The 20,065-nt window shown below is 33.4% G+C and overlaps 2 protein-coding genes across 2 annotated transcripts; both read right to left on the bottom strand.

Moving 5' to 3' along the window:
- Nucleotides 1–1,680: 1,680 nt before the first annotated feature.
- On the bottom strand, nt 1,681–3,959 carry LOC134237263 (angiopoietin-2-like). Its single transcript, XM_062719364.1, has 3 exons — nt 2,936–3,959; nt 2,168–2,316; nt 1,681–1,837 (listed from the first exon to the last, which is right to left on the bottom strand). Exons 1-3 carry the CDS (start codon nt 3,714–3,716, stop codon nt 1,697–1,699), a joined length of 1,071 nt encoding a protein of 356 aa, XP_062575348.1. The 5' UTR covers nt 3,717–3,959; the 3' UTR covers nt 1,681–1,696.
- Nucleotides 3,960–4,792: 833 nt separating this feature from the next.
- LOC134237264 (fibrinogen C domain-containing protein 1-B-like) lies at nt 4,793–16,948 on the bottom strand. The gene is made up of 5 exons (XM_062719365.1): nt 16,903–16,948; nt 12,743–12,879; nt 10,468–10,564; nt 7,522–7,686; nt 4,793–5,286 (listed from the first exon to the last, which is right to left on the bottom strand). Exons 1-5 carry the CDS (start codon nt 16,946–16,948, stop codon nt 5,033–5,035), a joined length of 699 nt encoding a protein of 232 aa, XP_062575349.1. The 3' UTR covers nt 4,793–5,032.
- Between the last annotated feature and the right edge of the window lie 3,117 nt (nt 16,949–20,065).

The raw sequence follows: 20,065 nt of genomic DNA on the forward strand, positions 1-20,065 counted from the left end.
TTATACAAACATATGTATAAACAGTACTGTAATGGAAACTTAACAAACCCATGGTTAGATTGTATACAGAAAATATGTAATATGTGTGGTTTATGTGTGGTTTATCAAATGTACGAACAGGCTGTCAATATTAATTGTGAATCGTAAATGGATAAATGCAACTGTAAAACAAATATTACAAGATCAATTTATTCAAAAGTGGTCTTGTTACGTTAATTGTTCAAATAAAATCTTTAAAAAACTTTTGATTACAACATTATACTGATAAGTTATCAACTAAATTTAGAAAAAAAAAAATAAAATTTCGTACTGCAAACATTTACCAGTAGACACTGGAAGATGGCATGGTATACCGCTGCGTGATAGAATTTGTAAACTTTGTAACAGTACTCAAACTGCTTATGAATTGCATTATTTATCAGATATTAAAATAATACCTGGGTTATTATTATTCCCACAAACAAAATGTTATCAAATTCATGGAACTTATGTCAACTTAAAGCGAGGAAATGTTGAAACAGTTATGCATGTTTATCTTAAAAAGAAGATGGGCGAACAAGGCGGGCAGAATGCCTATAGCGTCAGATATTAAAAAATTATATCAAATATGTGAATTGGTTAAATAAATTACCGTCTAATTATTTAAATTTTAGAAATTATGAGAAAAAAACTTTTCTGAGAGAGAAAAAAATCTCGTAAAAAAATTTTCTTTCATGAAATTATTAGATGATATTCGTGGGATTCGAACCCTAGCAATAAAAATCCGGTACTGCTTTTAGATTATATCATGAAGATGCATTTAAATCATGTTTGTGATAACGAACTTGAAGTATTTTTAATGTTATGTCATAAAAGTGAAATTGCTCCATGTTTTTGAAAACCAAAAAATGTGTATTTTATTGCCAACTTTTAGATCCTCTTTCAAAAAAATTGAAAAATAAATCATTTTTGTAGTTTGTGTAAGCTTTTTCATAGGCAAATATTTTTAGTCTTTGTGAGATTTTTTTAAATTGTGACATGAAGTATACATTAATATTAGATGAAATATCAGTAGAATTTGGATTCAATTGAGATTAAAATTTTCACTTCTTATCTGTCGCACTATAGGCATTCTGCCCGCCTTATTCGCCCATCTTCTTTACGATGCGGTCTCTCCTCCTTGATATATTTTCCCTTTTATTTTATAGAAACTCTTTCCTACATGAGAAATGCATTTTTCCGCGTGGTATTAATTTACTTTATGTACGCAGTCACACTTTTTTCGCGGAAATTTGTCGAAGCGTACTTAATATAAATGTATGGTATATAGTGATAGTTGAAGAAATCAGCGTAATTTTCTACCTGGGGATTAAACAGAAATTAAGATTCCGCAGAATTATGACCCCGCGGAAAAGGTACTCTACAGTATTTTATTCATATGTCATCATTTTGTTATAAAGAGATTATGTACTTCTGACCAGTTTGTATATATAATGTAAAATAATATAAATTTTGATCAGAAAAGCTTCGGCTCAGGTGAACTAATAATGTATACGGTATTTGAACCCCATGTACAAATCTTGGTTTGGGTTTGGGTTAATAAAATGAACTTGAACATCCCCCGAGAACCATTGTTAACCTAGGGTCATTTTCGGTTGACAATGGGTTTATTAGGGGTAAACTTTTCAATATTTCCCTCAACTACAAGCATGCAGTATTAATTAAAACAATAATGTTTTATTTCAAAGTATGTATTCTTACCCATCCAGTAGTTGTTTTTTGGATCACCAAAACCTTTTTTGTATTCTTCCCAAGTTCGATAGAAATCAGTTGAACCGTCTTTTCTTTTCTGTATAACCTATAAATATGGTAGAAATCGTTAATCTATCTTCTGCTAATAACATACTTGCCTTTCTTTTCGTTGGTATGAAAATAGACTTACAAATTATACATGCATACATAAAAAACCTTACAAATAAATGCATATAAACAAACTTCACATAAAACATACATATTTAGAAATACACATATTTACACATACTTACATGTAAACATACACGTATTAATACAAACATACATGTAAAAAAATCACACTTATACAATTACTTTTCTATTAACATACACGCACAAACACACTCTCACAATCACAAACAGAATAATCTGTGTCACATGACCTCTTTGTACTCACCGTCCATCCGCCTCCATCTGTAGTCATGTCACAAAAGACGGAAGTGATGTCAGCATTAATCGATATCTCATAGACGCCATCTTTTCCTTTTAACCACTTATTTTGCTCCAGAATATTGTAACAATCCTTTGGGTACACTTTTGATTTTACTAAAAAAGTAATTGAAATAGACACAGAGAACATTAATATTAAAAAAAAAATATCTGCATCAATATATGCATCACCGGCCTAAAATGAATTTGAAGAATACTTAACATGATCCGTAATTTTATAGTTTTTAATATTTCATTTAATTTCTGTAAAAAAGGTAATTAAATAGTTTATGTCAAAAAAAAAACAAAAATACGGACTTATTTGAAAAATGGAAATACGTGTATTCATATCGAAAATGTTGCTCGTAAAATTGTGTAAAAAGTAATTTCTAGTATGTATATTATTTTTTTTACCGTATCTACATTTTATATACATGTATATCATGGCACAATTTAGTTATGATGAATTCAGATATTCTGAAGAAAAAAATATCAAGGTTACTGGTACCTTAAATGTCAATGCGAGTTCCATTTTTTAAATACAATATTATATATAATACTATATAGTATGAAAGGAATAATAATTATACTTAAACTAAAACATACATTCGGTTAATTTGGAAAAAATATTATGGTACGATAAATGTCAAATGCAAACGAGTTTGACTTCATTTTTAAGCACAATATTACAGTGTGAAAGGAATAGTTACTTAAACTAAAACTTAAGGAAACTTACCAGTAGATAAAGAGGAAGAGACGTTAATAACCTGCAGGTTTAGAATTTTATGTTCCTCCAGTAAGCCATCTAGTGTGTCATTGATAGATATTGAAAATGTCTTAAGGGAGTTTTCTATTTTATTAAATCGACCCTCATACACGGAACTTTTCAAATCTTTCAGTGTGTTCTTCACATCATTTAACTGTTCTCTAAAGAGACGATTTTCTGTTGACAATTCTCGGTTTCTATTTCTGACATCCGATTCTTTGTTCTTTAACTGCTGAATTTCTTCGTGCAGCGTCTCATTCTGCATCTGCAGTTGATGTTTAATTCTTCTGTTTTCCTCGAATAATTCTCTGCTTTCCCTCTGGAGAACTGAAGTTTGATTTCTTATTAAAATTATTTCCTTATCCATTAAATCTTGGGTAATTCTGACAGTCTCATTCATAGCTTCTAACGCCCGTTTAATATTTGTAGCCTCTGCTTCTATTCCGTTGTCTCTTGTCTCTAAATCCTTTAACTCTTTTGTTAACATTGCCAGTTTCTGCTTCAGCACCTGAGAATTATTTTTGCTCTCTATAACGTCCATTACCAAGTTCTGGATTCTCTGAACCATAGAAAACCTCACTAGACTTTCCTGGTTCAGAATGTCCAGTAAAACACTGGACACTTTTTCTCCGGACATCGTGCTTCCGTCCAAAATAGTTTTCTCTAGATTGTTACTATCAGCAGAGACTTGTCCCACAATCAGCAAAATTATAAGACTTATAAGACACACTAGACTCTGTAGAATATACATTTTGTCAAATCGTTTTCTTTTGCTTGCAAGTCAGGAATGAAATTTACATTCTGGCAAACAATAAGAATATTTATATCAAATCGGACAAAATAAAAGGGATTTTTTCTCTTCATGTGGCAAGACATTAAGGTAATAAGAAATGTTTTGTGCAGTATTTACGTAATTCCATCTTTTGAAGTGTTACGAACAGGTCACAGATATCAAAAAGCCACTTATTATATAATTATGCCTGAGTAATAAAACAAATAAGTTGTACATTTAGTGATATTAAGGAGCATAATACATGTTCATTTGAATTAGTTGATTAAGATAGTTAAATAACATCAAAAAGATTTATTATCTCTGGTATACTAGTATATTGAAACAAATTTAGCATCTGTCTCAATTATCTATCATGGGATTCTGGTTTTCATTATTCAATATTTACAAAATGAAAGAATGTTTATCTTCAGAAGAAAAAAGATAAGACAGAATGGTCATTTAAATTCTTTCTTTGGTAGAAGGTTATTTATGAATTAGCATAAAAATGAATACTAATGAAAAACAAAACATGATGAGAAAAAGTATTTGCCTAGAAATATAAAATTTACGAAGAAATGGCTTTGATGTCAAAAGGGACACTAAGATTTGTGAACATTGTCTTTGTTAAAGAATAAGGACAGTTCTGAAATATTGCAGATGTTCTCATCTAATAATCAAAGTACTGAGAGCACTGATAGATGGTGATGTGAATCTATTGATTGTTGGCCTTTGTTTCCATGTCACGTTTTACGGCCTTTCGAAGATAATTCATTCCTCTCAGGCGCCACCACTTGCTTGTGGAGGACTGCAAATATTGACCTGTACTCGGCACTTAGGGTTTTGAGCAGTGACATTAAGCTTTCGAATACATTCAACAGATTAAAATATGTATATACAATAAATGTACAAAACCTGTCCTTATTGTGTAATCTTTTTCAAAGCAATTTATATATTGTTCAGATTTAAAGGGTGAACAATATCAAACCTTCCTGAAGCAAAGAGCAAGGAAAAAACAATTTTGTTTGGGTATTTCAACGTAATTTATTAGATTCTTTTACATAACAATACTTTTCAAAATCATGGGAAATTGGAAATAACTTTCTTGTTAACGTTAATTCATTATTAACTGTGGGCGTGTTTTACTATATCGTTCTCAGAAAAAAAAAACAAAATCATTGTCCATCACAAAATAAAGAATATTTACACTACAGAATAAAAACACTAAAAAGTACACAAATGAGTCATTAATAGCCTTATATTTATTATAGAAAATCATTTTATAGGACTGCTTTACATTAACTCGTGCGTTTGTGTCTTATCATCATAACAGTCCTTTGTAGTGCTCTATATCCGTTTGTCCAGCGATACCAATACGGACATTTATAGCTAGTCACCGCAGACAGTGCATACTTCCCGTTAAGATTGGAGTTTGTACAAGCACTGTACCACCATGCTCCGTGATGATTTATAGCACAGTTGTAACTAGCTTTATCATTATCCAGGTCCTTTGTACTGAATTTCATACCATCGTGTGGACCCAAACTGTCACCTACAGCAAAACATTGGAAACAATAACTGATATAGGTGTAGAATTAAGAGTAAAAGATCTAGAGGTAAATAAAAATTCAACTCTATCAGGCACATAGCATCGTTTTTGAAAGGGGGCAACCAGAGAGAATTTTTTTAATTTACCTGTAAAAGTTGACAAGCAATCCCCCCCCCCCAAAAAAAAAATTTAAAGGAAATTTCCCAGACTCGAAAATCCTATTTCGAGAGGGTGGGAGAGGGGGGTATTGGGTAGTGGCCAACTTTTTTCATGACCAACTTCCTTTTCACTTGCAATTTTTTTTGCGTACAATACTACATTTCCTTGATGTCACTATACTGTGGTCAGAAGTGAGGGGTGTGGGGGGCAACCAACCTTTCAATGTACATTTTCAATAGTTAAGGTAATGCGGGGAAAAGGGGGGGGGGGGCAGGGAAATATATTTCGATGCCGATTGAATACTTGTGGCCTCTCCTTACATTACCCCGGTCATTGAGAATCAATGTGAGATACAGTCATTTGGACATAAGATGTACTAAGTATTTAAAGATCGTTACTCACACTCTTTGTTTAGCAATTATTTTTAATTAATAAAGGGCATTTTACAACACATCTAAAACTTGTGTGTTTTATGCCCTTATCACAGATTTGTTTAATTTTGTTTAAGGGCATATATCGATAATTTGTATTTTGACAGAAAATTTAGAGTTTTTATTTTCTATTTCTGCAAAACACAGCTATCTGTTGGGTTCTGTATGAAATGATAGTGATTACGTTTGCATCGGAAAGTGTCTGATGCATGGTTAATTTGTGTCCGATGTACGGAGAAATGAATATACTATTAAAAACCAGCTTTAAAAAGAATTATATACAAACATTGAAGTGAAATTTCTTTAAAATTTATGTAATATTACCAATCTTTGACAAAATTTACCAAAGTCTGACTCGTTCCGTTGAAGTCGAATTTAAAAGAACGATAACTCTAAAAATTGCTTAATCATAAATTTCTGGTTATTCCCCTTTGATGATGTAAAATATGACGTAACCTCAAGGCCATTCTCGGAGTATTTTTATCACAACATGATAAAAACAATCGGTATCATTCAAAATTTAAATCTTCAGCTTCAAGTTAGAAACAAATAAATACACAGAACTCTTAAGTTGAAAGAGAGTTTATTGCCTAAATTTGTCCAAAGCAAGGTATGTGTCCGATGCATGGTTAACTCTAATACGAATTCGAGTCTATATCTATCACAAATGAGTAAATTAAACAAATTGTAATCCAGTACTTAACATAAGTATGAAAAAGAAAATTGTTGCTTTACATGCAGAAAATGAAATTACTGTTTTACAATTTATACTGCTAGCCTCATCGTTTACGTAATGTAATATAATAGAAATCAATTCACATTAACCTAACTGATGTTTACCATTTCCCCGCATAATAAGCATAACTTTCTAGTGATGGTAATATATTACAATTATAATTTTGTTTTAAAATATTAGCAAGTTTATATTCAGACTCTAATGAGTAACAAAAGCGTTAACAGGGCTATTAAAACGTTCTTATCATACCGGACACTGTGAGTTGGTAATATTTTGAATAAAAAATAAAATAATTTTTCTTACGTTATCACAGACTAATGTATGAAAAAAATTTGGCAAAAATTTGAAATTTAATTAACTTTTTAAAACAAAAAAAATGCACAGATTGCGGGGAAACGGTAAATGAGCGTGATTTTGCGTCAGAAATAGGAAATGGTATATGCGTTAAAATGCGTGACTGCGGGGAAGGGGGTTAATTTATAAGTATGAAAAAGAAAATTCGATGTCGTCTTTCTTTACATTCTCCAAGCAGAGCAAATGAAATTAAGACTTGTGTTTTACAATTTATACTGCTAGCAAATTCATCGTTTATGCGTATTCAATGTAATATAATGTCTAGTCTTATAAAATAAAATCAATTCACATTAACCTAACTGATGTTCCAAGGATGTCTTTAAAGAACGATAACTAATCATTGTAATGTTTCATAATTATTGTTGTGATCAGCTGAAACGACTTGATGTTTATTAATATATTACAATTATAATTTTGCTTTAAAATATCAGCATTATTCGACATTTATATCCACAGAGTATGGTATTGTGCTGTCGAAGGTTAACCTCAGACTCTAATGAGTAACAAAAGCGTTGCAACAGGGCTATTAAATACGTTCTTCCAATAAAAATCAATTACCTGCATTTCCCGTGTAACCGGACACTGTGAGTTGGTATTTATCAGCCTCGTTTCCGATATAAAATGTTGAATATTCAGCATACGCCGTGTCCCCGTTAAATTTCTGGAGATCCACTCGCAGATCCTGGTCCTGATCTTTGGTTAAAACATGGATGGCGTCATTCCCTGTGATGTAATTGTATAAAAATAAATGGAAAACCTTTGATTTAGACACCTTTTTTCTCCAAGAATAAAGACTAATTCTTAAAATACATACTGTGGAGAAAATATTCACACAAGGTTGGAGAAAATGTACATATTCAGCATCATCAAAATCCCCGTTAAATTGACAGAAATTGAATACAATAGAGGAGTATTAAAAACGAACGTCCATTCGTATCATGTAATTGTAAAAAATAAATGGAATTTTATTGAAAAAGAGATAAAATACAAGCAAATGAAATATATTTTCAAATAAGTGGCATTAGGTTAACGCGAGTCACTTTTAAATAGTTGAAAATGAGTCTAATTCGATGTTCTATGAAATATAAAGAACAATTGTAAATTTATACTTCTCATGTCATAAAATTGTTCACTGATTTACTTTAAAAAGTATGTCTCCTTTAAGGTATATCTCTCGTGAAATTTGTTATATCGAGAATTATTTGAGAAGTTTTGGATAAGAACTCATAAAGAATGACTCAAAATCGCAGAGAAAACAGGGGGTCAGCGTGCAACTTACTGAGCTACTGTACTATTAAGTTTACATTTTTGCACTTATATTATAACTCTTTTGTAAATCACCTTAACCTTTCTCTGAGTAAAAGTATGCGAGACTAAAGTTCCAAGATGTTCAATTTAATAAATGTGCAGATTTGCTAAAAATCTGCTAAATATCCTTCCACCACAAGAAACAGTTCCTCATATTTCTTTTCTTATTGTTTTTGAGCATTTTTCATTGAATGTTGAATTTTGTTACATTGTTTGATTTAAATATGCCATTAAAATTGAATTATAAGAATTAGTTTAAAAGAAATAGATTCTGACTAGGCTTTTCAAAAAAGGTGACGAATGACATACCTTATAATATTAGAATTCAAACAATTTGTGCTTCCTTAATTGCAAACACCCTTTTTTATATTCAGTCATTATCTTAAACTTAAATATGTCAACAAAGGAAATGACGCGGTTAATTTAATGATTGCATACATCAGTACTCTGAAGTTGACATCAAAATATGTTTGAGTTTCAGATTGAAAATATCTATGTTGTTTTTGGAGATGAGGTCTTCCAACAATCTATTGAAAATCCCATGGGTACCATTTTGCGCTCTTTTATGAACAGACTTATTTTTGTATTCATATGAAGCAGAACTTGTGCAAAATCGTAAACGTTAAAATAAGAAAACACTTGTCGAGGGCTTTATCTCGATATTCAGATAAGTCGACAATGTATTTTCAATTGACAATGGCAAACTCCATTCTTATGTCAATACATCCTGGTGAGCTTGAGATAAAAGATAACACAGAGTCTGACACATCTGTTTCATACTTGGATATTTTAATTGAAAAAGACCTAATGGTAATCTAACAAACAAGCTATATGATATGATATGATGACTTTTACCTTTCGTCAACTTCCCTCACTTATGCAGCAATATACCTTCATCACCTGCGTACAGAGTTTATATATCTCAGTTGATTCGATTTACAAGATCATGCTCTACGTATGAACAATTTCTTAGACGAGGTAAATTATTGACAGACAAGTTGATGAAGAATCAAGAATTTCATCAATGTCGTTTATAGTCATCATTGTGTAAGTTCTATTGTCGATACAATGATCTTTTCAGCAAATCTAATTTATCATTGAGTCAATTGCTGACTGACTTTTTTCATGTTTATTATTAGCCCATTATTTATAAACTGAATTGACGACTGTTATTCCGTTATTTCCCGATCATGATCCCACCTCTGATGTTTCGGAGGTCCGTGTTTGTTCTGCTCCTATTTTGTCATCTTGATGGACTTTGGAGCTTGAATGTTCGTTATTGTGACATATTTACAATTAATCAAAGGGATCGTACCTGGTCATTTCCAGGGTTTGGTGTGTTCAACATAAACTGATTTAAAATTGATTTTGTACAATTTAAATGTACTGTTGAAATATACAAATACGTCCTTACCTTATCTAGGTAAACAATTATCGAATGGTAAACCAACATAACAATCGGAAGCAAGTAACAATAAATTATTTGGTATTCCTACCCTAATACAAAAGCCCAGTCGCCCTCGGACTACCGCGCATGTACTGTAGGGTGCCTTATTCAGGACGGACAGTATATATGTGATATCCCTTCAACCACTACACTCACTGTAGGATGCCTTATACAGGACGGACAATGAGTATAGCGGCCTGGACGACGGACTGGTCAGCCAATGCAGACGAATGAACTATAACTTTAAGGGTAGCCTCTTTACTTGAGGTTAACCTCTTTGTGGCAGGCCTTACAACTGGTTTGGCAAATCTCAAATGGCCTTCCAAATTCACTCTCTTACGAAACGAACAGGCGAGCAATAGCAATAACAATGCTTTATGCATAACACTAACAATTGCCTTCTCTCTTCGGCTGAACAATAACACAGACGACTACAGAGTCTCGGTATATATACCCCATCAAAGTCACGTGATCTCAACAATGACTAAATTAGAACTCTGCAGGTCGTACTTTAAGATTCCAAAATCATTACATAATCTCCATATATTTAATTGATATAAATTTTAATCATACCTAAAAGTTATTGCCTTTGCATACCTAAATCAATAATCCAAATTATTTAATAGGTTGATGATAAATGTATGCCTCATTATTTTGGTTAGGTAGATTTCAGTGATAATGAATAAGAGATATTCAAATACAAATATATTTACAATGTACAAAGAAAACAAAGACCTACAGAGACTTACCTATCCAGTAATTTTTAGTGACATTCCCAAATCCATGTTTATACTCGTTCCATGTCCTATAAAAATCAACGTCATCATCTTCTCGTTTCTGAATGACCTGTTTCGTAAATTAAAATATATTTTTAATGGCCTTTTGGAACTTATTGTGTTATAAACAATTTGATTGTATATAGAGGTTCTCCAAGTACGTCAAGACTTCCAACAATTTGTTGAGATTCTCACGGATACTCATTGTGTTCCGCCTAATTCCTACTTTAATATTCATTTGAGACGTGTTTTAAAAAAGAAAATAAAAAATTTAAAATTCTAATATCGTGGCCTTAAAAAATTGCATAAAAATTTCAATCATATGTTGATAAAATTTATCCTTTACCAGTCGAATAAAAGAACCTCAGAATCTGAAATTTCTATTTCATTTCTGGATATTTTACAATAAAGATAATATTTGATACTTTCAGAAAAAATCTATGTGATAAAAATGATAACTTTTAATTTTCGATTGTCAACTTCCTTTATTTATGAAGCATATAAAAGGAAATACTGTCTAGTTTGTTGGCAACGAGAGTTGGAAATGTGAGATAATTTGCATAACGGGCAAGGCCGTTATCAGTGATTACTTATATTTCCATTCCATTGTGAAAAAACATTGTAAATTTAGATTTAGGAAATGTTGTCCAGAAGATCTTAATTACACATGTCAATTTTAATAGTCCACGCCAACTGACGTCATACACAAAGATCCTTTGTGACATTTCCTCTATCGAAATTTTCAATCCGGTTGATGGCGCAGTGGTTAGAGCGTCTGCGTTGCGAAGTAAGGAGTCAATCCTTACGTCGCGGGTTCGAATCCCACTGTGGGACGTGGGGACCGGTCCTTCGGATGAGACCGTATAAACCGAGGTCCCGTGTTGCAGTAGGTGCTGGCACGAAAAAGATCCCTCCCTGCTCAATGGCCCCGAGTGCCGAGTATAGGACAAAATTTGCAGCTCTCCACCGGCTACTGGTGGCGTCTCCATATGAGTGAAAAATTCTCGAGAGGGACGTTAAACAATATACAATCAATCAATTAATCTATCCGGTTGAATTATCAAAAAATTAACTCACCTAACTTATAAAGAGTAACAATGTATCACAGATTAAACAAATAAAAATATATAAATCGATATATTATTATCTTCTACATATTGTTTATAAATTTTTGCAGTTTATTCTACACACTAGGACACATTTTATTTATAAACAATTTATGAAGCGAGACAAATTATTGACATTTAAGTTGATGATAAAGAGTATTATCATCGGTTAAAGTCAGCATTTAGAAAATTCTATAGTCGATACAATGACTGTAGTAGGTCATAAAGTGTCTAATTATGTCAAATATTGGCTGAAGTTTTGCCAAACACATATAAAGGCCAGTGATTTTTACACTCAGTTGTCTACAGATTTGTCAGTTTCTTTATGACAAAGAGTAAACAGCATCCTGACAGGTTCAGGGGATGCTCTTTCCTCTATGATACCTGATCCCATCTCTGATGTTCTAGAGGACGTATTTGCTCTGATTAAAATCTATATTGAACCAGTGGATCCTTAAACTTGATTTCTTTTCTTTTCTTTCATATTTTATTGATGAAAACCAAAGTTTATCTAATTTCAATAAAAATAATTTTTCTTCTAAGAATACTAGATATCTTCCATTTTTTATATGTTTTTTTTAAACATCAAACAATGTTCACCAATAGATATCCCACATCCAGTCAGCAAAGAATGAATATTTACTTGCCAATACCTATATCGAAAAGGATGTAACAACAAGTGCCAGATTTTTGTCACCTACATGAAATATATAGAGATAACAACAGTATTTAAGCCCAAGAGTTTATTAAACAATTCAGATTTTAAAGCAGGGTAAACTAGAGCGGTCCTCCAAAATCCTAGATGTGGGATCAGGTGCCATGGAGTAGAAATTAAACAGGTTTATTTATTAAAGATACTCTAGCAATTTCCTATATTACCAGCTATAGTATGTAAAATTCTATAATGTTTTAAGCAAAAAACATAAAACATTGATATTACTACATCACTTTCCGAACTGCTTTTTAATCTCATTGACTTCGGATAACGAGATGAAATAAAAAGTTTCCTAGAGTTTAAAAAAAAAGGTTTATTTAAAAGTTTAGATAATTTTGTTTACATAAAAAGTTTCAAGATTCTCCAGTGAATAACGTCCTAATTAAAGGAAAGTAATAATTCATGAAAAAATCAGAACACTACTCACCGTCCATCCTCCTCCATCTGTCGTCATGTCACAGTAGACTTCTCTCCGAGTGTCAGGGTATATAACATACATTCCATCTTGTCCTTTCCTGTTGGGGTCTTTTGCTAAGATGTCTAAACAATCCTTGTTTCTTTGTTCTAGTTAATGGAAGAAATTCGAAGATAACGAACAATAACTATGTTCAATATGTTAACAAACAATACAAATTAAAAAAAAAATAAAAACTATACAATATTTTAATAATAAGAAGACCAATTGAATCTGCTACAAGTGTCTTTGCATCATAATATTTTAAGAATCCATTCTCTCTTTCGCCCAAATATTGATAGACCCTTAACAAACAAAAATATTTTGATAACATTTCTCCATTTATTTAACAATAAAAATATAACAAAAGATATGTGAGATTTGTAATTTTCTAAAGGTACTTATGTACATATATTTACACAAACACTGTCCTAGTGTAAATACACGATTTTATAATTTTATGCAGAGCTGAAAAGGTGCTATTTTTCTACAAAAAAAACCATGATTCTTTGTATCATTAGTCACATTAGCGTGTAGGCTACCACATGTAAGGATAACAAACTGGGATCAGTCTCATAAGTCCACCAAAACAATACAAATAATAAGAAGAAAACAGAGGGACCCCTGAAAACAGATGGGATCGGGTACCATGGAGGAGAAAACATTACCTGTCAAAGGTCAGACTCACCGTGAGCTTCCTATCAATGGAAGATAAACAAAACTATCCGAGAATGAATTGGCATTAAAATAAAATCCTGACAATTTGTATCAAATATGTCAGTCAACATCCAATTTATTAATAGATTTTATTTGCAAACAATGCCATTGTGCCGACCAATCAATTTGCGAAATTGACTTTAATTAAACGAGATGGTAGCTACCCCTTTATTATCATTTTTTGTCAATAATAGCTACTACCCCTTTATTATCAATTTTTTGTTTTTTTTTCTTACCGATTTTGTGCGCGCGATTTCTCGAGAAAAGCTCCGATTTTCATGATTAAGAACATAAAAAAATCTAGAGATATATTTTTTTATTTTGATGACGTCACTTCCGGTCCGGAGATTTCTGCGATTTAGTGATTTTTAGAGGGTCACTTTGTCCGGCAGTTTTCTCAAAAAGCACTTAACACAGAAGCATGAAATTTTCAGTGATGCTAGAGCAACCTTAGGATCCAGAGGGGCCAAAACGTTTTATCTGATATCTCAAAAAGTCTTGGCAATTTGTTATGCATCATAGAAGGGAAGTTGTTCAAAATAATAAATAGCAGAGGCAGAGATCATTTAAAGTCGTTAAAATACCGTCACTTCCGGTCAGACCGGAAGTATTTGTAAATGGCTCGTTTTTTGCACTCATAACCGTAAATGTCTATCAATCTCGATATCATCTTCTTCAGAATTAGACGGAAGACTTATTTGTTGCTTTGCAACAAGCTCGTCTAGTAAGAAATAACTTCTATCACCTTTCTGAGCATTAATCTCTTGCAATACCACTATTTATTCTGACTTTTAACCTTGTAAGTAGAGGCTCAATTAACCAAAACAAATGACCTTGACCTTTGACCTTGACCTTTGTCATTTGACCTTGACCTTTGACCTTGACCTTTAAAGTTAATTCAAAATTCATATCCAAGCTATAAAATACAAAACTCGCTTATTTATTATTCAACACCCCCCCCCCTTTTATTAAACCAGAGTAACCTAGATTTCACCTCTTGAACTCATACGCCATCCGGTATCCACATAAAACTGCGGAAACATGTAGAAGAAACCTCAAAGAAAGTGTATTTAAAGTTTAACAGTGATCCTGCACATTATATAGAAGTTATAAATTTTCTCGGCAATAAAAAAAAAAAAAAACTGGAACGACGCATCAGCAACGTAGAATTTTTTTTTAAACGCATGCCAAATTTCTGATTGACTTGTAATAATCAGGAACATGTAGAAGAGACCTCAAAGAAAGTGTATTTAAAGTTTGTTTTTTTTTCAGTGATCCTGCACATTATATAGAAGTCATAAATTTGCTCGGCAATAGAAAAAAAACAAGAGGCCCATGGGCCACATCGCTCACCTGGGTAACTTGGGTGATGCAGATCTTTTTTAAAGATTTGATCTATATATATTTCTATGTAAAACTTGGATTCCCTATTGTGGCCCCGCCCTACCCCCGGGGGTCATGATTTCACAATTTAATATCTACACTACCCAAGGATGCTCCCACATAATGTTCAGCTTTCCTGGCCCAGTAATTCTTGAGAAGAAGATTTCTAAAGATTTGTTCTATATATTTATATGTAAAACTTGGATTCCCTATTGTGGCCCCGCCCTACCCCCGGGAGTCATGATTTTAACAATTTAATATCTACCCTACCCAAAGATGCTTCCATATAAGTTTCAGCTTTCCTGGCCCAGCGGTTCTTGAGAAGAAGATTTTTAAAGATTTGTTCTATATATTTCTATGTAAAACTTGGATTCCCTAAAATAATTGATTTTAACAATTTAATATCTACCCTACCCAAAGATGCTTCCACATAAGTTTCAGCTTTCCTGGCCCAGTGGTTCTTGAGAAGAAGATTTTCAAAGATTTGTTCTATAAATTTCTATGTAAAACTTGGATTCCCTATTGTGGCCCCGCCCTACCCCCGGGGGTCATGATTTTAACAATTTAATATCTACCCTACCCAAAGATGCTTCCACGTAAGTTTCAGCTTTTCTGGCCCAGTGGTTCTTGAGAAGAAGATTTTTAAAGATTTGTTCTATATATTTATATTAAAACTTGGATTCCCTATTGTGGCCCCGCCCTACCCCTGGGGGTCATGATTTTAACAATTTAATATCTACACTACCCAAGGATGCTTCCATGTAAGTTTCAGCTTTCCTGGCCCAGTGGTTCTAGAGAAGAAGATTTTTAAAGATTTGTTCTATATATTTCTATGTAAAACTTGGATTCCCTATTGTGGCCCCGCCCTACCCCCGGGGGTCATGATTTTAACAATTTAATATCTACCCTACCCAAAGATGCTTCCACATAAGTTTCAGCTTTCCTGGCCTAGTGGTTCTTGAGAAGAAGATTTTTTAATGACCCCACCCTATTTTTGTATTTTCTTGATTATCTCCCCTTGGAAGGGGTCTTGGCCCTTGATTTTAACAATTTAAATTCCCCTTCACCTAAGGATGCTTTGTACCAAGTTTGGTTAAAATTGGCCCAGTGGTTCTTGAGAAGAAGTTGAAAATGTGAAAAGTTTACAGACGGACGGACGGACAGACAGACAGCTAGACAGACGGACGGACGGACGGACGACGGACAACGGGTGATCAGAAAAGCTCACTTGAGCTTTCAGCTCAGGTGAGCTAAAAACTGGAACGACGCATCAGCAACGTAGAATTTTTTTTTTAACTCATGCCAAATTTCTAATTGACTTGTAATATTCAGGAACATGTAGAAGAGACCTCAAAGAAAGTGTATTCAAAGTTTTACAGTGATACTGCTCATTAAATAGAAGTTATAAATTTTCTCGGCAATTGAAAAAAAAAAATTCAAACCTGGAACGATGCATCAGCAACGTAGAATATTTTTTGAAAACTCATGCTAAATTTCTGATTGACTTGTAATATTCAGGAACATGTAGAACAGATCACAGCAATATCTTCTGTGTAGTTTCACGGCCAGATTTTATAGGAAACAGAAATTATGAATTTTTACGGCATGAACATCTCATTTTTCGTGATGGAAATTTCCCGTGCAAATGATAAAACATGTCATAAAAAGCTTTTGTCGCCCATTTTTTTTAATGTTTAAGTTGCACTAAATTCTACTAATATGATATAATATTTTAATACCGAACATCTTTCAATTTGCTTTCCTGGGGAGTAAATGCAATGTTTGTTTACATTTGAGCAATACACAGAAATACGCGGAAATAGCGGTTCTCGGTATAATAAGTATAATGTACCCTTACCATGTTGTGTTTCCCATTCAGAAATAAGTGTTTACCATTAAATAAATCATTTAATCTTGATACATGATTGTTCACACATAAATTCACAGTGATTTCGCTGTGATTCATGTAAATTCGAAATGTGTGTCAAGTAGCGAACCCGACTTTCGCAGATTTCATTCTCATGTAAACAAACCGGCCAGCCTGTCCAGCTCTTCTTGTGGACATGAATTAAACAACATTTCCTGATATATTTAAAACAGAAAGCAAGTGCAGAATATTTTTTTTATTAAACAACTTCTCATTATACACCAATCAGGTAAAGCAGCAATCTTTTCTGTCCGCGCAATCTTGTGCCACAGCTAGCATTATTAAGGTCTTCCGTCTTCAGCGGAAGACCTTACTGTTATTCTTAGGTTTCTTTTCCACTATTTTTATTTTTGTTTTTTTTTCTTACCGATTTTGTGCGCGCGATTTCTCGAGAAAAGCTCGATCGATTTTCATGAAACTTTCAGGTCTGATAGAACATAAAAAAATCTAGAGATATATTTTTTTATTTTGATGACGTCACTTCCGGTCCGGAGATTTCTGCGATTTAGTGATTTTTAGAGGGTCACTTTGTCCGGCAGTTTTCTCAAAAAGCACTTAACACAGAAGCATGAAATTTTCAGTGATGCTAGAGCAACCTTTGGAGATGTGCACTAAGTATATCACAACTACCGGAAGTACGAAGTGTCGACGCTCGCTATGGCCCGAAAATAGTCCTACCAAGAATTTCAAAATTTTTAACACCTTTTCTACGATAACTTTTTACCTAGAAATATGTTGTTAAAACATGTAGAACAAAAGAAGTGTAGAATTGCATGATCTTTCAAATGATATCCAAGAAAAAGGGCTGGCCCCTAAAATAAGGGATCCAGTGGGGCCAAAACGTTTTATCTGATATCTCAAAAAGTCTTGGCAATTTGTTATGCATCATAGAAGGGAAGTTGTTCAAAATAATAAATAGCAGAGGCAGAGATCATTTAAAGTCGTTAAAATACCGTCACTTCCGGTCAGGCCGGAAGTATTTGTAAATGGCTCGTTTTTTGCACTCATAACCGTAAATGTCTATCAATCTCGATATCATCTTCTTCAGAATTAGACGGAAGACTTATTTGTTGCTTTGCAACAAGCTCGTCTAGTAAGAAATAACTTCTATCACCTTTCTGAGCATTAATCTCTTGCAATACCACTATTTATTCTGACTTTTAACCTTGTAAGTAGAGGCTCAATTAACCAAAACAAATGACCTTGACCTTTGACCTTGACCTTTGTCATTTGACCATTTGACCTTGACCTTTAAAGTGAATTCAAAATTCATATCCAAGCTATAAAATACAAAACTCGCTTATTTATTATTCAACACCCCCCCCCCTTTTATTAAACCAGAGTAACCTAGATTTCACCTCTTGAACTCATACGCCATCCGTATCCACATAAAACTGCGGAAACATGTAGAAGAAACCTCAAAGAAAGTGTATTTAAAGTTTTACAGTGATCCTGCACATTATATAGAAGTTATAAATTTTCTCGGCAATAGAAAAAAAAAGAAAAAACTGGAATGACGCATCAGCAACGTAGAATTTTTTTTTTAACGCATGCCAAATTTCTGATTGACTTGTAATAATCAGGAACATGTAGAAGAGACCTCAAAGAAAGTGTATTTAAAGTTTGTTTTTTTTTCAGTGATCCTGCACATTATATAGAAGTCATAAATTTGCTCGGCAATAGAAAAAAAAACAAGAGGCCCATGGGCCACATCGCTCACCTGGGTAACTTGGGTGATGCAGATCTTTTTTAAAGATTTGATCTATATATATTTCTATGTAAAACTTGGATTCCCTATTGTGGCCCCGCCCTACCCCCGGGGGTCATGATTTCACAATTTAATATCTACACTACCCAAGGATGCTCCCACATAATGTTCAGCTTTCCTGGCCCAGTGGTTCTTGAGAAGAAGATTTCTAAAGATTTGTTCTATATATTTCTATGTAAAACTTGGATTCCCTATTGTGGCCCCGCCCTACCCCCGGGAGTCATGACTTTAACAATTTAATATCTACCCTACCCAAAGATGCTTCCATATAAGTTTCAGTTTTCCTGGCCCAGCGGTTCTTGAGAAGAAGATTTTTAAAGATTTGTTCTATATATTTCTATGTAAAACTTGGATTCCCTATTGTGGCCTCGCCCTACCTCTGGGTCATGATTTTAACAATTTAATACCTACACTACCCATGGATGCTTCCATGTAAGTTTCAGCTTTCCTGGCCCAGTGGTTTTTGAGAAGAAGATTTTTAAAGATTTGTTCTATATATTTTTATGTAAAACTTGGATTCTCTATTGTGGCCCCGCCGTACCCTCGGGGATCATGATTTTAACAATTTAATATCTACCCTACCCAAGGATGCTTCCACATAAGTTTCAGCTTTCCTGGCCCAGTAGTTCTTGAGAAGAAGATTTTCAAAGATTTGTTCTATAAATTTCTATGTAAAACTTGGATTCCCTATTGTGGCCCCGCCCTACCCCCGGGGGTCATGATTTTAACAATTTAATATCTACCCTACCCAAAGATGCTTCCACGTAAGTTTCAGCTTTTCTGGCCCAGTGGTTCTTGAGAAGAAGATTTTTAAAGATTTGTTCTATATATTTATATTTAAACTTGGATTCCCTATTGTGGCCCCGCCCTACCCCTGGGGGTCATGATTTTAACAATTTAATATCTACACTTCCCAAGGATGCTTCCATATAAGTTTCAGCTTTCCTGGCCCAGCGGTTCTTGAGAAGAAGATTTTTAAAGATTTGTTCTATATATTTCTATGTAAAACTTGGATTCCCTATTGTGGCCCCGCCCTACCCCCGGGAGTCATGATTTTAACAATTTAATATCTACACTACCCAAGGATGCTTCCATATAAGTTTCAGCTTTCCTGGCCCAGTGGTTCTTGAGAAGAAGATTTTTAAAGATTTGTTCTATATATTTCTATGTAAAACTTGGATTCCCTATTGTGGCCCCGCCCTACCCCCGGGGGTCATGATTTTAACAATTTAATATCTACCCTACCCAAAGATGCTTCCACGTAAGTTTCAGCTTTTCTGGCCCAGTGGTTCTTGAGAAGAAGATTTTTAAAGATTTGTTCTATATATTTATATTTAAACTTGGATTCCCTATTGTGGCCCCGCCCTACCCCTGGGGGTCATGATTTTAACAATTTAATATCTACACTTCCCAAGGATGCTTCCATATAAGTTTCAGCTTTCCTGGCCCAGTGGTTCTTGAGAAGAAGATTTTTAAAGATTTGTTCTATATATTTCTATGT

Source organism: Saccostrea cucullata, unplaced genomic scaffold (assembly GCF_032062105.1).
Source record: "Saccostrea cucullata isolate Sc308-1 unplaced genomic scaffold, CSIRO_AGI_Scuc_v1 ctg9463, whole genome shotgun sequence".
In the NCBI taxonomy this organism is placed as follows: domain Eukaryota; kingdom Metazoa; phylum Mollusca; class Bivalvia; order Ostreida; family Ostreidae; genus Saccostrea; species Saccostrea cuccullata.

Excerpts from the sequence above, each read along its gene's own strand:
- LOC134237263 (XM_062719364.1), bottom strand. The coding sequence starts at position 3,716 with ATGTATATTCTACAGAGTCTAGTGTGTCTTATAAGTCTTATAATTTTG. Across the intron at positions 2,317-2,935 it reads CTCTTCCTCTTTATCTACTG|TAAAATCAAAAGTGTACCCA; the intron begins GTAAGTTTCCTT and ends TTACTTTTTTAG. Across the intron at positions 1,838-2,167 it reads CAGATGGAGGCGGATGGACG|GTTATACAGAAAAGAAAAGA; the intron begins GTGAGTACAAAG and ends CCATATTTATAG.
- LOC134237264 (XM_062719365.1), bottom strand. The coding sequence starts at position 16,948 with ATGTTGTTTAATTCATGTCCACAAGAAGAGCTGGACAGGCTGGCCG. Across the intron at positions 12,880-16,902 it reads AGAGCTGGACAGGCTGGCCG|AACAAAGAAACAAGGATTGT; the intron begins GTTTGTTTACAT and ends TCCATTAACTAG. Across the intron at positions 10,565-12,742 it reads CAGATGGAGGAGGATGGACG|GTCATTCAGAAACGAGAAGA; the intron begins GTGAGTAGTGTT and ends TTTACGAAACAG.